The sequence below is a fragment of the Rhincodon typus genome, chromosome 7 (genome assembly GCF_021869965.1).
Source record: "Rhincodon typus isolate 14 chromosome 7, sRhiTyp1.1, whole genome shotgun sequence".
NCBI classification, from domain to species: Eukaryota; Metazoa; Chordata; class Chondrichthyes; order Orectolobiformes; family Rhincodontidae; genus Rhincodon; species Rhincodon typus.
Genome location: NC_063338.1, coordinates 58,012,927 through 58,029,972, shown reverse-complemented (window position 1 = coordinate 58,029,972; position 17,046 = coordinate 58,012,927). Strand labels below are relative to the sequence as shown.

The following is a 17,046-nucleotide window of genomic DNA, read 5'->3' as shown; positions in this document are numbered from 1 at the left end:
CTGCAATTGGGTGCACTTCCTGCAGATGTAGTTGTCGATACGCTGGAAGTGTCACAGATCTCCCATATCTCACAAGTGCAGCACTTAACCCCTCTGACTGACATTTCTATCACCAATTAAGCTGTTTAAGAAAATTTATTAAACACTTACCCTTACTTATCGCTGTGAATACCTGAGGTAGGTCTTCCCTCACACCTTCCCAGGATTCTCTCTAGATCTCTCCCTTCCCCTTGCTTCTGCTCCTCACAGTGTTGTGTGTGTGCTTTTCTTGTGAAATTTCATAATCGGTCTATTTAAATATTGGTTTATTTTAATTGGAGTTTCACTGCCAGTATACTAACCATTCAAATAAACATTATTGCTTTCATTGTGCCTCCTGCTATCTGACTTTGTGTAATTTTCTATTGTTTGGTTTCATCATTGTGATGCTCAAGGCTAGAATAAATCTATACATCTATTATCTGACTTGGTGATCTTCCAAAAAGAGACAGGATCTTACAGCATCAAACTAGTACTTTTAACTTTGAGCTTTGTAAATACCACACATCCTAAATGTAATTGTTTGATAATTGTTAAAATTTGTTCAATTAAATCTTAATTGAAGTACGTTACTTAGCCAATCATACATTTATGACTGGTTGCTAATTATGAAATAAATTTTAATCAATAATTCTGAGGGATTATAGAATAAAGAATATAAAATGGCTTCAAACTGGCACAATGTTTGTATTTTATCACAAATCAGATTGTGTCAGATGATCGAGTTTAATTGTGGTGTTGAGTTTCATCAAGGATTTCTCTCTGCAATATCTGGAGACTTTTTTGTCCAAAACTCGCCTCATTAACAAGGTTCCACAATGCTGGTGCCCTTTTCATCCAATGCTAGCTGCATTCTCCCATTGTCTGTAGGCATAAGTAGTCTCCACTACCTGGAAATGCTGGGATCCCTGGTGCCAGTGCCATATTGAATAGGCTGTTATAAGTCCATAAAAAATAGGAACAGCAGTGTGCCATTCAACACACTGAGTCTGCTCTGCCATTCAATAGGATCATGGCTGATCTGACATTCCTCACATCCACTTTCATGTGTTTTTCCCATAAGCCTTAATTCCACTATGGATCAAGAATCTATCAATCTCAGCCTTAAATATACACAATGACTCCACTGCCACAGCTCTTAGTGGCTCTTAACTATTTGAGACAAGAAATTCCTCCTCATCATAGTCTTAAATTACTGCCTCTTTATTTTAAGACTATGCCTTCTGGTCCTAGACTCTGTCATGAGGGGAAACATTCTCTCAACATTTACCCAGTCAAGCCCCTTAACAATCCTATATGTTTCAATGAAATTACCCCTCATTCTTCTGAACCCTAGTGAGTAGAGTCCCAACTTGTTTAGCCTTTGCTCAAAAGCTAATCCCTCCATACCACGGGTCATTCTAGTGAATCTTCTCTGAACTGTGTCAAGTGAAATGATATCTTTCCTTCAATAAGGGACCAAAACTGCTTACAGAACTCCAGATGTGGTCTCACCAACACCTGACATAGTTGGAATAAGACTTCCCTGCTCTTATAAAAACCGAAAGAACTGTGGATGCTGTAAATCAGGAAGTAAAACAGAAGTTGCTGAAATAGCTCAGCAGGTCTGGCAGAACTGTTCTGAGGAAGGGTCACCACACCCGAAACGTTAACTCTGATTTTTTTCTTCACAGATGCTGCCCGACCTGCTGAGCTTTTCTAGCAACTTCTGTTTTTGTTCCCTACTCTTCTACTTCAATACCCTTAAAATAAGGTCAACATTCCACTCGACTTCCTGATTACCTTCTGCAACTATGTGATAGCTTTCCGTGTTTCATCACAAGTACCCCCAAGTCCCTTTGTGTTTTTGCTTACTGCAGTTTCTCTTCATTTACTGTTCTTTTGTTCTCCCTCCCAAAATGAACAGCTTCACATTTTCCCATATTATACTCCATTTGCCAACTTATTGATCACTTACTTAATCTATCAATATGCTTGTGTAAACAGTTTGCATCTCTCTCACAACTTGCCTTTCCATCTATGTTTGTGTTGTCTGCAAATTTGGCTACAATATAATCACTTCTTTCCTGCAAGTCATTAATATATTTCATAAACAGTTGCAGTCCCAGCACTGATCCCTGTGGAGCCCCAGTGGTCATGGGTCACCAAACTGAAAAAGACCACCTTATTTATTATTCACTGTTTCTTACCCATGAGCCAATTCTCTATCCATGCCAGTATACTATCTCCAACACTGTGGGCTCTAATCTTATGATTTAACCTTTGGTGAGGTACCCAATCAAACACCTTCTAAAAGACCAAATTTAGTACATTAAGTGGTTCCCCTCTATCCATTCTTGTTGAAACTTCCTTGAAAAATCCTAATAAATTAGTCATATACCTGGTTTGGAGTTGCCCTGCATGGTTTGAGACAATAGCCCCAGTCATGGCAGACATGGTGAAATTGGAGGCATACTTTGTGAAAAGGGACCTGAAGGACCTGGTGGACTGGGTGGTTCAGATGAGGGACATCCTGTTACCCCAGGATCTCCAGAAAAGGCCAAGATACCAAACTCTGTCAGCCTGATCCAAGGTTGCCAGCTGTGTCACTGCATTCTCAACAGTCAGGATAAACCCTCAGCAGTGTCTCAAGAAAGTCGAAGAACTTCTCTGCTATGCCAGGATAGGTGGCATTGTCTTTTTTGTGCTAACTCACACTCACTCGATCTCTGCTACTGCACCCACCCTCCACAAAGATACATGCTGTATCCCTCTCATTAATGTATGCAACATGTTCCTTCGCTTACTCTCACTCACTCAATTGCCCCATGCTACTCAGCCTGCATTGCCTCTCTGCTGCCTAATCAATTGCTTGGACCACCTCACCACATTTCTCCCACCTGCATTAGTACTAATAGCTGTGCCAGACACATTCATGTCAATCCTCTCTTGTTCTCACTCCAAAATAATTTGGCCTTTAATAAGACTGAAAGAGCCAGGATGGGTAGTGTGCTGCCCAACATTCAGCTCTTCACTCTATACAATGAGAGGATTTTGGCCCTTGACAGTGAAAACCAGAACCAGTCCTGTGGAGGTACTGAAATATCCTTGTCTTGACGAGTGTGAAGCCTTGTTCATCCTTGTGCTACTTTCCCATTTCCCCCATTATCAATGTATTCTCAAAATTTAATTTAAAAATAAAATCAGTCATTTATGTAGCAGCACCAATATTTATTGGCCATTCTTGTGGCCCTTGAGAAGGTGGTGGTGAGCTCACTGCTTGAATCATTGCAGTTTGTGTGTTGTAGGTAAACCCATAATGTCTTTAGGGAGGGAGGTTCACAATACCATAACTTCTACTCCTTGGTTGCGATGTATAGTCTCTTTCATCTCTTGCTGGTGGTAACAGTTTTTCCACAATCTCCATGGTCAAGAGGGCAGTGCCACAAGACGTCCCCTCCTATAATTCTGAGGACAACAACATTGATGCATCAGAGGATGCACCAGTGAGGCTGCCTCCTGTACCCTCCACCAGCTCCAACACTGATAGCTTGGTGGGCCTGTCAACTAGATTAGGGTCAGTAGCAACTGATGCTGTGTGTGTCACTGCCATATCTTTGCAGCTGGTTGAGGAAGAAACACTCAGGTTGGTGGCACTCAGAAATCTGCTGGAGACCAGGCTCCCCAGGAAATGACACCATGGTGTCAGCAATTTGTGACTTCGTTTATAGGCATAAGCAGACAAAGGAGCAGCAGGCAGGAGGGTCAAGAGCACTGGGCAATCTGATACAACTGTTGCAGGGCTACAGTAATGTGGTTAGTACCCTGCTGCCTCAGGATTGCGAGTGTCTGGTTGCCTCTACAGATAGTTGGAAGCTGCCATCAGAGAATCAAGTCCTGAAGTTTGAGTCAGTTGGATAGGTATATAGATCTGCACTCCACTGAGCACTAATAGCAAGCTGACATGAGTATGAGGTACTTTGAGCTCAGCCTCTTCTTCAAAAGGAGATAGAACATTGCTAGTAGGCATCCAGCCAAAGGAGGAAACAAATACAGGGACTCTACAGTCCTCCTCTCAAGACACTCTATAGGTTGCCAGGCCTCCCACCTGCACTCTTGTCTGCTACTGTCAGGCCTGTGAGAAGTCAAGTTGAGGACGATGCAACAGCCTCTGGGCGGGAAACATCCAGCAGGTCTGGGCTCTCTAGAAACAAGTACCCCTGGGCTGACCTGAACAAATCTCAAAGGCCAATGGGCACCACTCTAGCATGGCTCCCATCAGCACAGTTGTGGGCCCGCAACTGAATCGAGATGTAAGTGGAAGGGAAACAAGAAGATCTTCTGTGGGCTGCAAAGATGTGGCAGTGACATGGTACGGGTGACATGTTGCTATAAATATGGTTTCATATTTATAAGTAAACTTTTCCTCATCAGCTATCTATGCGAATGTCTGTCTGCCCATAACTATGACATTGAAGGTACAGAGCCTTGCCTTCCTAAGCACTGCAGTATGTTTGAAAGATGTTAAGTGTACAGCTCCTGCACCATGTGCAGGCAATGGGTAAATTGCAAATGACTGCTACTTTGGCAAATAGGTTCAAACTTTCCAGGTAAAAGGACATAGCAAATGCATGACAGGCATTAGTGGGATTGATTCTTAATGTTGCACCATGTGATCAAGATTGCTTGGGCAAAGATGTGAACTCCACACATTTGGGTAATGCATAAAGCTCCAATAGCATATAATGCTTACAGATATATCATCTTTAGTGTACTGATGTCTTTGTAATGCTGTTACAAAGACATTGAAGGCTTCCTCCCTCCTAGAATGAAACACTTACTCCACCCACTCTGGTTGTGAGTGCAGCAATTTTCAGCTCCATTGAGCACGTGTTATTTACAGCATTCTGCTTCCAAACCCCACAATTAAGTTCAGCTTCCCTACTGTACCAGTGGCTCCTGATTTGTAATGGACAGGACTCTAGAACTGACCATGCGTGACTTAATTGGACAGCCCCAAACAATGAGTGACCAGACTGATACTTGTGCAATTTCCGGACAGTCTTCCTGCAACCCATAGGACTAGTTACACTGGCCCAAAAGTGCTGACAGTGTCCCACTCCATAGACTGTAGAGGTATGGACCCCATGACCCTGATCACTCCAACATGCTGACTGACTCCAACTGGACTGATAACAGAGGCTGTTTTGACTTACAATGCTGGAAGTCCCACCTGAAAGGTGTCTCCCTGGACTCAGCTGAGAACTACTACTCCATTTAGACTTTGAGACATGGCCATTTGCTTGCAGCACATGCAGGGCTTTTGACATGTATGTGGCCAACTGTGGTGCACTGATAAAGTATAGTGTCATATTGCAATATGTCTACCCTTTTCATTGATCACTGCTGCTGACTGCATGACAAGCTGCCTGGCTTTGTTCAGTGCTAAAAGGCAAGTCAAGGTAGAAGTACTGTGAGCCTTTAGGTGTAGGTGAGGGAGCAAAATGCTGAAAGGAAAGGCAAGGCAAAGCAGGGATGCTGCAAGCATCAAAGTGGACAGAAAGTGAGTGAGGACTGAGAGTGGGCGAGCAGCACTGAAATTCAGAGGGGTCCAGTCTGTGAGCTAAGTGCCTGTCACTGCTTGCAAAAGGTTTCTGACAGTAACATTATAAGAAAAGGTTTTCATGCACACAAAGTATAGCATTGAAGTGCAGAAGCATACTGCAAGTGGATCAGAGATGTGCCATGATACATGTCGACATTGATGTCAATGTCTGTGAATGTGGAGTCGCTGCTATGGAATGTGCCCAGAGATGTTGGTGCCTGGTGTCCAGGAGAGAGGTCTGGAAGAGCAAATGATGAGCTGGTGTTCCCAGGTACATTCTCTGACTTATACGTCTGGAAATTTCAGCATCTACAACTATTTGCTGTGCAGGAGAATGGGATACTGCATATTAATGTTTGCCTAATAATCAGGGTGATAATGAATTATAATCCATCATCTGTAGCGAGAGAAGCAGAATTCCAGTTTCAAATCCAGTGTGACTGTTCTTCAGATGAGTTCCAAAGAGTTTATTGGACTCAAGATGTTAACTCCTTCTCTCTCCACAGTTGCTGCCAGGCCTACTAAATTTTTCCAGCATTTTTTTTTTGTTTTTATTTCAGATTTCCAGCACCTGCTGTATTTTGCTTTTATCCCACTATGAATAACTGGTACTTCCAGGATTGCTAAAGCTGCCATCTAATCAGATTGGCAAGCAGCTCCTGAGGGTGGAAATTCCTCCCATTGAAGGCCAGAAGTGCCATTTTGCACTAAACTTGCCTGAACGCAGCTTGTTATGACTACAGGACAGGCTTGTGTTTAGTCTGCCAACCTGCCACTAACTTTTCTTCTGTTTGGGGCAGAGATGGAATGAGCCACGGATCCCCATAAATTTCAGACTGATGATCCCCAGCTTATGTTAATACTAGAGAGGCCAAATTTCAGTGGGAAACCTGGGTTGATAATAGTCATGATCCTAATGATGTAGGATGTCTTCCTCTCAAGCACCTTAAAGCCTTCTATTTACAGAGCTTTTGACTTATAAACTTCTAAATTACTTGCTTTGTTCTTTATGTTCGGCCTTGAATATTATTAGAGACTGCTAACCTCCACTGCCACAGGCTCAGGCCTTTGCACTCTGACTGATCTTTGCTCTATCTGGAAGAAACCTGCACATCCCTTAAACTTCTGGATGGTTCTCCCCTTCTAAAAGGAAACTTGTCTGTCTCTCTGTATCGTGGGAAAACTTGTTGCTGGGCAACAGCTCTTTTTTTTTCTCTCTTCTACTGTTTGTTTTTAGAGCATTGAACAATTCCTCTCTAGGATCTTTCCTTAATCAAAACTTATTTAAATACAAGTAAATACATTTACAGACAGTTCAGTACCACTAAATTAACTCAAAAATGGAACAAAAACTATTTCTCCCCTTCTTAACACACAAAATGTACGTATATATATTTAAAGCTATACATGGTTCTGTGCTCTTTAGAACCCAAAATCCAACTAATAATAATGTAATGAACTTTTAAAACACCCATTTGAGCCAACCCAGATATCACTACCATTCCTGTCTTTCTCTAATCTCTGCCACTTGGTTGACTCATCACGTGAGCAGGGCCATGGTCTGAGTTGGCACAATCCGACTTGCACCAAGGCACTTGCAGGTTGCTAGTCACAAGTAAATGACGAGGCCTCATGGCAACAATAATGGACAATGGCAGAATTGCTCCATCAGCTGCCTGCCTGACGTTAAAATTGGCTCTTATAAATCTGCATGTTTCATTACGTTTGTTCACTTACTCATGTATTAAATATATTAGTAAATTTATGATCCATGCTATGTTATTCTAACATTTTCTGAAATTGAAGATCATCCAAGTCATGTAATGAAACCAATGGCTGTAAAGCAGCAAATTGTTTAATTATGGGCTAATATTGTTCAGGCAAAGCTGCTGTACGTGTTTTAGAGAGCAAGATAAACCTACTGGTAGTCATCAACGATGCTGGACCCAAGAAAAATACCTGGACTGAAAATACTGAAATGTTGCAATGATGGCAGTGGTAAGATAGAATATTACTTCTGTACTACTCAATTGTTTAAATTTGAAGTAAGTGTGTCAATAGCAAATATAAATGTCAAAGAGGTTCAGATAAAACGGTAGATATACCCTAGAGAGGGAGACTGTGGTAGCATTATAGACTTTGTGGTTGGGACTTAATGTAATGACATTCTTTGTGACTTTGTTAAGGGCTTTTTGGTACTATCAGCAGAGATGGAAACTTGATTATGTGAGTCAAGGGTAGACTTTATGTAGATGGTGATGATCCTTATGAAAAAATGGAGATTAAAATTTCCTTCTTGGAAATTGGATTTTCAGTGAAAATGAATAATATCACTGAATGATGTTTAAAATTATTATATGAAACACAGCAGCTGGAATAATACCCTCAAAGTTCTTGGTTATATAAAATCTACAGGCTTACAGTGGTTATTGTTACATTTTTGCTCAAGAAAGGAGAGAAGGATTATTGTCTACTGCTGATAATTTTGTCCAACATCATTTGTGGTCAAGAACTATAGCAAACACTTTGGGATGAATAATCTCTTTCTATGCTGGTAACTAGTTCCATAGATAAGCAATACACATCTTTGATTTCTTTAAAGTTTAAACTTTAAATAAGAATAATGGTATAACTTTTAAATGAAAACGAGTAGCATTAAAATGTAATTTCTGCTCCTCATTGTAGTTGTCCAATCTGAAGATCCATTGTTATGGTACTTCCTGGCTAACTATGTGTGAGGTCCCAGATCCTAAATAAGTAACTGGCCATTTGTCTTACTCAGCATGAAATCTGTGTTCCGGATGTATCACACAACTTGATCGTCTCTGCCTTCCCCGCCATTATCGTGCTAACTTATTAAAATCTTCTGCCCCATCTGCCATTCCCTTTGCCATATGATAGAAGGAGCGAAGTGCCCAAACAACACCAGCTGAAACAAAAGACCCTTCAAGTAGTCTGCATGACTGTCAAGTCAAGATCCACGAGTCTGACCACTGGTCTGCACAGATAGCTACTTTGCATCATAAGTGTAAGTAGGAGAGCTGTGGGACACAAGTTTTCCCTTTTGATGTGGATGTACACTTAGGCAGGGGATCATTGATACTTAGCCTCACAAATATCTCTCATACTGCAAAAGGGAGAATAGTAAGATGATAAAGTTTTAGTTATGTGTTTCTTGCTTAGTTTTTTAAAGTAAATATTACATCTAGTGACTGATTATTTCACCAAATTTCCTTTTATGTGATAAAATCAAAGAAGCCACTTGTGAAATGTTTGTTGACACATTGACCACCATGTTCAGCGTACCTCAACAAATTGTATCCAACAACAATCTTCAGTATACTAATGCATCCTTCTAAGACTTCAAATCATAGAAACATGCAACACAGAAACAGACCCTTCAGTCCAACTTGTACATGCCAACCATGTTTCCCAAACTAAATGAGTACCATTTGCCTGCGTTTGGCCCATATCCCTCGAAATCTTTCCTATTCATGTACCTGTCCAAATGTCTTTTAAGTGTTGTAACTGAACCTGCTGCTACCACTTCCTCTGGCAGTTCATTCCACATACAAACTGCCCTCTGTGTAAAAAAGTCAATTCTCATCTCCCCTTTAAATCTTTCTCCTCTCACCTTAAAAATACCCTCTAGTTTTGAACACCCCTACCCTAGGGAAAAGACCTTTGCTATTGACCTTATCAATGCCCCTCATGATTTTATAAACCTTTATAAGGTCACCCCTCAACCTCCTGCACTCCACTGAAAAACGTCCCCGCTTATCCAGCCTCTCTTATAACTCAAACCCTCCAGTCACATGTGCAGGAAATGGGGTATTCAACTTATTACCTCTTCTCTTAACCAATGTCAATTGAAATGTTCTCGCAGAACACTGCATTGCCTTTAAAGTTGATTATAAGATCAAATATTGCATTGAAAATGTTACTCTAGATGTTCGAGTAGCTTTAGTGACATCACAATTTCATCATGACTGCAAGAATTGTAGAAGGGCAGGGAATTGAGACATTGGCATTCTTTTTCTGATGTCCTTTTATGAGAAATTGAAAACATTATACTTCTGTTTAATTTGTGTGTTTTTTTTGAATTACGATATTTTAAAGAACAGTATAAGTGCATTCATATTTGCTCCTGGAAAGTGGGTGTTGCTAGACAGGCCAAAATCTATTATCCATCCCTAATTGCCCTCGACAAGGTGGCGGTGAGCTGCCTTCTTGAACCACCGTTGTTCTAGGGGTGTCGGGCTACCCACAGTGCAGTTAGTAAGGGCATTGCTAATTAAAAACTTTCTATCCCTTACATTTATTCAGTGTACTGGTGTCCGCTGCACTTAAAGGTGGTGAATCCCACAGATTCCTGATCATTTGCAAGAAGTAATCTATAAGTCTGTTTTAAACCTGTAACCTCTTAGCTTGAAAGCTTTTTTTTGTAGGAACAGTTTGGAATTGTCCACAGGGCAATTTCAAATACCCACTTTGAAAAACGTTCAGCAGCCTCTTGCATTTATTTCAAAGAGAGAACACTGGAGAAACTCAGCAGGTCTGGCAGCATCTGTGGAGAGAGAAATAGAATTAACGTTTTGAGTCTGTTATGACAAGACAACATCGGATGCATCCTATGGACATCAGTGCGCAGTTCCTGTTTGCATCCTAAGGAATATGACATATTGCTGTCCAAAACATGGACCACTTTCTCAATAGTGCATCTCATTCATTCAAAGCTATGAGCCATTATGGCACACATGAGCTGCATGGACTCTTTCATTCTTAGCCCATAACTGCACATAGCCTCAGGAAACTGTGACATGTACAGGAAATCTGTTGCTGCTTCACAAGGTGGGAGCTCTTTTCCAATGACTACTGAAGGCTTGCACCAGGATTATATCTATCTTCCCTCCTCTGAAGGGAACTGAGCACAGTTGTCTTTTGCTTTTTTAAAAAAATGTTCTTTTGATTACTGTGGCATCAATTATAATAAAGTAAATATTTCATCTATCATTAATCAAATGTATGTGCCTATTTTATTTCTATTTCACAGTAAAGAACTTAAGAGGTTGCTTTAATTTGGAATTATTACATTTGATCTCCAAATATAATCATTTGTAAGTTTAGATTGTACATTTCAACTTAATTGGAACTTTTTTTGTATTCGGATATCTTGGACTAAAGCAAGGTGAATACAGTTATATTAATTAAAACGTTTTCAGGCAAAGATACGGGTATTGAAGCATTGTGTGTTCTGCACCTCATGACAAAATGAGCACTGTTCCTCGTGAAATATGATACCTCTGAGCTTTTGTTTGGCAGAGTCACTGTAATTAAAACGCACACAGGGACACAATTGGAATTAAGCCTGAGTGCATTTCCTATATCATTTCTGTATAAGGGAAGTAACTTTTTGCGTTAAAAACGCTATAATTTTAAACTTTAATTCCGTAAAATGTAAATTCCTTTCAAGAATTTGCAAACATTTCGTCAAATTGCATTTGTCAAGCAACTAAGATAACGAGGGTTTCAATATTATACTTCGCCAGTCTAAAAATGCTTGTTGATCATGCAAGATAATCAAAAATGGAAAGGACTTCGGTACATAAGGTTTTACATGTTGTTTATATTCTGTGTTTGGAGATCCTTCAGTTTTTGTCTTCGAAATCTCCATGCTGACTGATTTAAATAGCAGATTATTTACCTCGGTTCAAGTGGCGTCATAACTCCCATTTGCTAGAGCCTTTGATAGTGCTGAACCTAGACGAATCGGAATACGCTGACAAGATATTTTGTGTGTAAGTAGGCTAATTTGTCTTGCCCCTTCTGATCTCATTTACAAACGAAAACTACATGAAGGCTGCTTCAGCAAGTCCGAGGAAGTGCCTTTTGTCTCTCCCCCACCATCCTTCGACGTGAGGCAGTGTTGAATAATCTAAAGTTACAATCGAGTCTTATTTCCATTTTTGTTTCATTCACTTAAAAGCTAGGTTATATTAGTAACCATTCATTCAAATAGAAGTGTGAATCAGAGGTCGAACAGGCATAGTTCACTCTCTTTGCTTTAAGTTTGAGTAGGAAGGGAGGTTCAGCCCATGCTGATTCTTGGAAAGGTAGCCGGTGATTGGGTGAAAAATGTAATAACATGCGGCTGTGGAGTGAGGAGACTGGTGGTAACAGACAGCACCGTATCATCACCTCATTTTAGACGAGTGCAAGTATAGATAAGTCCAGTTGATTTGATGTGTCCTAATGTGCAATTTTAGATTACCTGTGCAATCTTTTTTATAATGCAATGCACACATACTTGCAATGATTGTGGAGCTGACCAAGATATGCAAGTTCGTTTGTCGTCATCTCTGCTGGTAAGTAAGGAATGCTAAATAAATAATCAACATAGAAAAATGTGAACGTTTAGAGAGGGATTTGAAACACTTTAAGCATTTGTTTTGAAATCTGGATGGTATTATAGTTAGTAACATGATTGTTTTGTTTTTATCTGTAGACTAAAATTTGGACAGTTTTCATTTAAAAATTGAAGAGATTTCAATTTTCAGTCATCTATAAGTAGACCATTAAATGATTAATTCATTTCACTTGCTAACATGGTTTAGCATATGCACCTATTACAATTTATGCCTTACCCCTTGGTTTTTATATGCAGGTCATTAAAGTATTTAATGAAGATAGCACCAGTCAGACATTGGAGGTACCAAATGACATCATAGCTCGTGATGTCTCTCAGTTGTTTCTCATGAAAAATCACTGTGTCAATGACAATACCTGGACACTCATCGAGCACCTTCCTCATCTTGACATGGGTAAATGTGAACATTATGCTTATGAATTTATCCACATGAAGCTGAATTTTTCATTTTTGCTTAACTTTGTTGCCGTATAGGTTTTATTTAATGCCATGTGTTACAAAGGAATCTTTTTACTCCATATATGCAAGTTGTATGCATGTTCTGTACTGTAGCTCATAGTTTATAGTATCATTCCTCTCTTCAACTTAGGCAATTGTTCAGTTGCACAGGCACAATTTTAGTGCCTATAACAGTGCATATAGAAGCATCTCTTTGAAACAATTAGCTCAAAATTATATTGTCCAGTTGTCTGCAGGTAGTCAACTACAATTTTCATAGAGGCAGTCCATCAAGGTAATTTTCATGATAGCCTTTCAATGAGTTTCTAATGATGGTGAATTGGCTGACTGCTTCATATTCTCCAAGATTTTACTTTAACTTTCAACAAAATCTGGTGCCAAGTTGAGAGTAGAATCAATCCTGTCAGTAACTCACTTGAAGGACCATGTTAAAATAACTTCTATATTTTGGCAAAATATCCCACTTGTCACTATTTTACTACTCCAAAAACTACCATTTTGATTTAAAAATGTTTCCGATTTGTTGATTAAAGCTAATACTTTCTGTGAAAATTATCCACATTCTCTGCTGAGTATTGTTTCATTAACTGGATCCACTCCACTTGTATTTATTATTTTATTGCACTGTTGAGGAACATCTGAAATCTTCATTAGTGCATGATTTCCCTTTTTACTGATAAAAAGTATTGATTGAAAATTTTAGCTTTGCAGTTGACCTAGACAAAATAGCTTTATTTGGAGGTCACAGTTCCACATGTTTTCTCAACTTTTTGAGGACTTTGAGCTTAAGCTGAGATGTAACTCAGCACGTTGAGCAGTATCAATGGAGTGAAACTGAACTAATGTTTCAAATCAAAGCAAATCGAAGCAAGATTTATGGAGGCTGGAAATCTGACACAAAAACAATCTGCTGAAGAGACTGTTGCAGCATCTGTGGAGAGAGAAGCTGGGTTAAATTGAGTTCTGACGAAAAGTTAAATCAGACTCAAAACATTAGCTCTGTTTCTCGCTCCAGAGATGCTACTTGACCTGCTGAGCACTTCCAGCATTTTCTGTTTTTATTTCAGATTTTCTGTATTTATGATACTTTGCTTTTAAGTCACCCTTGAAATGCTTGGCTCAAGTCTTAAGGTTGTACCATTTTGTTCTGCACTGTGCATACAATCTCTCTATCCTATCAAATCATTTACTCACCTCAATCAGAGCAATGTTTCTTCCTCCATTCTTCAGGAAAAAAATCCTAATCTAACCAAATTGTCCTCAATTTAACCCTTTCAGTCAACTTAATTTTTTAATCTGTGGTCAATGGCTCAGTGTTGCTGGTCCAAGAAAACTAATGTGCCCGCCATTTAGTTAAGCTTAACCTTGTCTTTGTTCTTTGGGTTATTAAAACATTTGCATCACAAGTTGCTGCTGATAATGCTGCTGCAAGGGGCAAAGGACAAATATTAACTAATCAGTTTGAAGGATTATGAAATTAATAGTGCAAGGACTGACAAAAAGTGTAAGTAAAGAAATGAATTTGATGTGAAATCAGAAATAAAAAGCAAAATGGAGTGAATGATTAGCTTAGGAGAAGAAATTTAAAATTAGTATTAAATTACATCTTTTAGAAAGAAAATCACCAATGCCAATGAAAATCTGACAGACTGAAACTCCACACTGGTATGAATTACTTTTTAATTCCAGAGAGATTGATCAATACCGTAGAAAACTTATTGCATTAAGAGTATTTGCTTTCAGAGTGAAGAGCACTTTCTTTGCTGAGCTCTTCATGTACCATGAAAATACAACAGCTTCTTTGAATGCATTTCAATGGGGTGACAGCTAATGAACTGCTGCTTATGAAAATCCAATCAGTGCAACCTTTGGATGTTTAGCATAAACCATATGAGATTTGTAAACAAAATTGGAGCCTGTGAGATGAAAGGCATTGTGTGGATACCAATTTGGCAAAGACAAATTATACAATAGTGGTAAATGGTTGTTTTTCAGACTGGAGGGAAATATATTTCACCACAGGCCAGTATTAAACCCATTGCTGTTTAAGTTAATGAGTTGTGCCTGGGCATACAACAACGACTTGATTACTATCTTTAACATAGTAAAGAATTCTAAGACACTTTGCATGGGCATTATCTGGTTACCCACACTGAGTTACATAGGCATAGAAAATTTCAAAGTTTTCTGATGAACAAATTCAGAAATATAGTAAACAGCAGAGATGATATAACTAAACCTCTTGCCAAGATGAACTACTGAAGTGGGAGGTGCATTTTTTTTTAAAAAAGGAGCAGGAATAAGTCACTCAACTCTTTGAACCTGCTCCACCATTCAATATGATTAATGCTAATTTGCTTCAATTCCAGCTTCTCAAATATTTGTTAATTCCCTTAGTATTGACCTCTTTTGAATAAACTCACTAACAGGGCCTTGTACCATGTAGAATTCCAAAGAGCGCAACCTCTTGACTGAAGAAATTTTGGTTTTTCTCAATCCTAAATCACTGACTCCTTATGTGACTGGTTCTCAACCCCTCCCTAGTTCTTGACCCAGGCAGTAGAAAAAACCTTCCTGCATTTACTCTGCTGAGTCCCTTAAAAATTTTGTATGTTTCAATTAGATCACCTGTTATTCTTCTAAATTTCAGTAAATATAAGCCCAGTCTACTTAATCTCTCCTCATAGGACAGTCCCCTCATTCCTGGAATCCCAAGTAGCGAATGTTTGATGCATCCCCTGTGAGGTTAGTGAACTGTGCATAGTGCTCCAGGTGCAATTTAATGCAGAACAGCATGTAAATATAAATTTTTGGAGAGATGATAAAAAAGGTATTTTAAACAACATTGTGTTGCAGGAACTAAGAATCAGAGTGCGCATATTGAAATAGCAAATATTACACTAAATCTTGAGTAGATGCTGACTAAGTTCCAATGAAAAAATCGTAGCTAATTCCAGCTGCTACACTTTCAGCAGTATATTCTATCCTTGGAGGATAGAGAGGAGGTTTAGCAGAATGTACGTTGGATTAGAGACCTCAGTTACATGATGAAGCATGCAAAATTGGGATGATTCTTGTCAGGGGGAAGGGTTCAGGGCAGATCTGGTAGAGGTGTATAAAAAAATCATGTAAGAATTTGGTAAAGGTAACTGTAAAAAAAAAAAAATCAAAAATGAGTGTGATAGGCATTTAGACTTACAGGGAAACATTTGACAGGGTGTTGGGGATAAATAGACAAGTGAGACTAATTATACAGCTGTTTCAAAGAGATAGCACAGGCACAATAGACTAAATTATATCCTATGCAGAATTAATTTTAGTTTCTATAATTTTCAAAAACGTTATGATAATGTAGTAACATTTTTTTTGAGATTATTGGTTAGGATTTGGGTTGGATGGGAAATGATTGCATTTCTGTAGAGAGAAGGTTGTTGTTAATAACTGGTCAAGTGTGGGGGTCAGTTATTAATGTGACCTCCAGACAGTGATTTCAGAGCCATTGTTAATCTGGACAAAGACAATGCAGAGTGTGTTGGAAGATCTAGATGAGACATGGAGTGGATAAGCCCCTGACATGTTGCACAGAAAAATTGGGCTAACGTTTAAGCATGTGTTCAAAGACATGAATTTAGGGCTGTTGAGTGGAAGGAACATTTTGATATCATAGTGTGTGATTTTCTGAGGGTTCACAACCAGAACAGTATTGAAAAAGCTTTGGGTGTATTGCTTAAATGATCAAGTAAAGCCTTAAAATACTGTATTATTCTTGGTTTGACCTCATTTAGACTACTGCATGCATTTTTACTCACTTCACATGTTCACTGACATGGAAGGCCTTACAAACAGATTTAGAGATAGTAGGAACTGCAGATGCTGGAGAATCTGAGATAACAAGGTATAGAGCTGGATGAACACAGCAGGCCAAGCAGCATCAGAGGAGCAGGAAAGCTGGTTTCGGGCCTAGACCCTTCATCAGAAATGGGGGAGGGGAATGGGGTTCTAAAATAAATAGGGAGAGAGGGGGAGGCGAATAGAAGATGGATAGAGGAGAAGATAGGTGGAGAGGAAACAGACAGGTCAAAGAGGCGGGGATGGAGCCAGTAAAGGTGAGTGTAGGTGGGGAGGTAACAGCAACACTCAGCCCTGCCAGGTCTTCACCATCCCCCCAGACCTCCCCCTTACTGAGGACAAACGGTCACTCCTCAGTAAAGGACTCACCTTTGTCCCCCTCCACCCACACATCAGCGAATACCTGTCACGTTTGGACATAGAGCAGTTTTTCCGCCGCCTCCACCTCCACGCTTACTTCTTCAACCGCGAGCCTAACCCTCCCTCTACTGACCCCTTCTCTCGCCTCCAACACACCCCCTCCTCCTGGACACCACCCCAAGGCCTCCAACCCTCCCTCGACCTCTTCATCTCCAACTGCCATTGAGACATCAATCGCCTCAACCTCTCCATTCCTCTCACCCACTCCAGTCTCTCCCCCGCAGAACGTGCAGCCCTCCGCTCCCTCCGCTCCAATCCCAATCTCACC

General features: G+C 39.8%; 1 protein-coding gene across 2 annotated transcripts in view; it reads left to right on the top strand.

The window, feature by feature from the left end:
• The window catches only part of LOC109930119 (growth factor receptor-bound protein 14-like), a 110,842-nt gene that overhangs the window by 27,028 nt on the left and 66,768 nt on the right, over positions 1-17,046 (top strand). The window contains exons 1-2 of one of the 2 annotated variants that reach the window (XM_048598933.1): positions 11,864-11,988; positions 12,288-12,444. In XM_048598933.1, the coding sequence (XP_048454890.1) occupies positions 11,914-11,988; positions 12,288-12,444 (232 nt within the window). In that variant the 5' untranslated portion in view covers positions 11,864-11,913. Of the gene's footprint in view, positions 1-11,863; positions 11,989-12,287; positions 12,445-17,046 lie in introns of those variants that run through there. The other variant, XM_020529658.2, reaches the window with a different exon arrangement.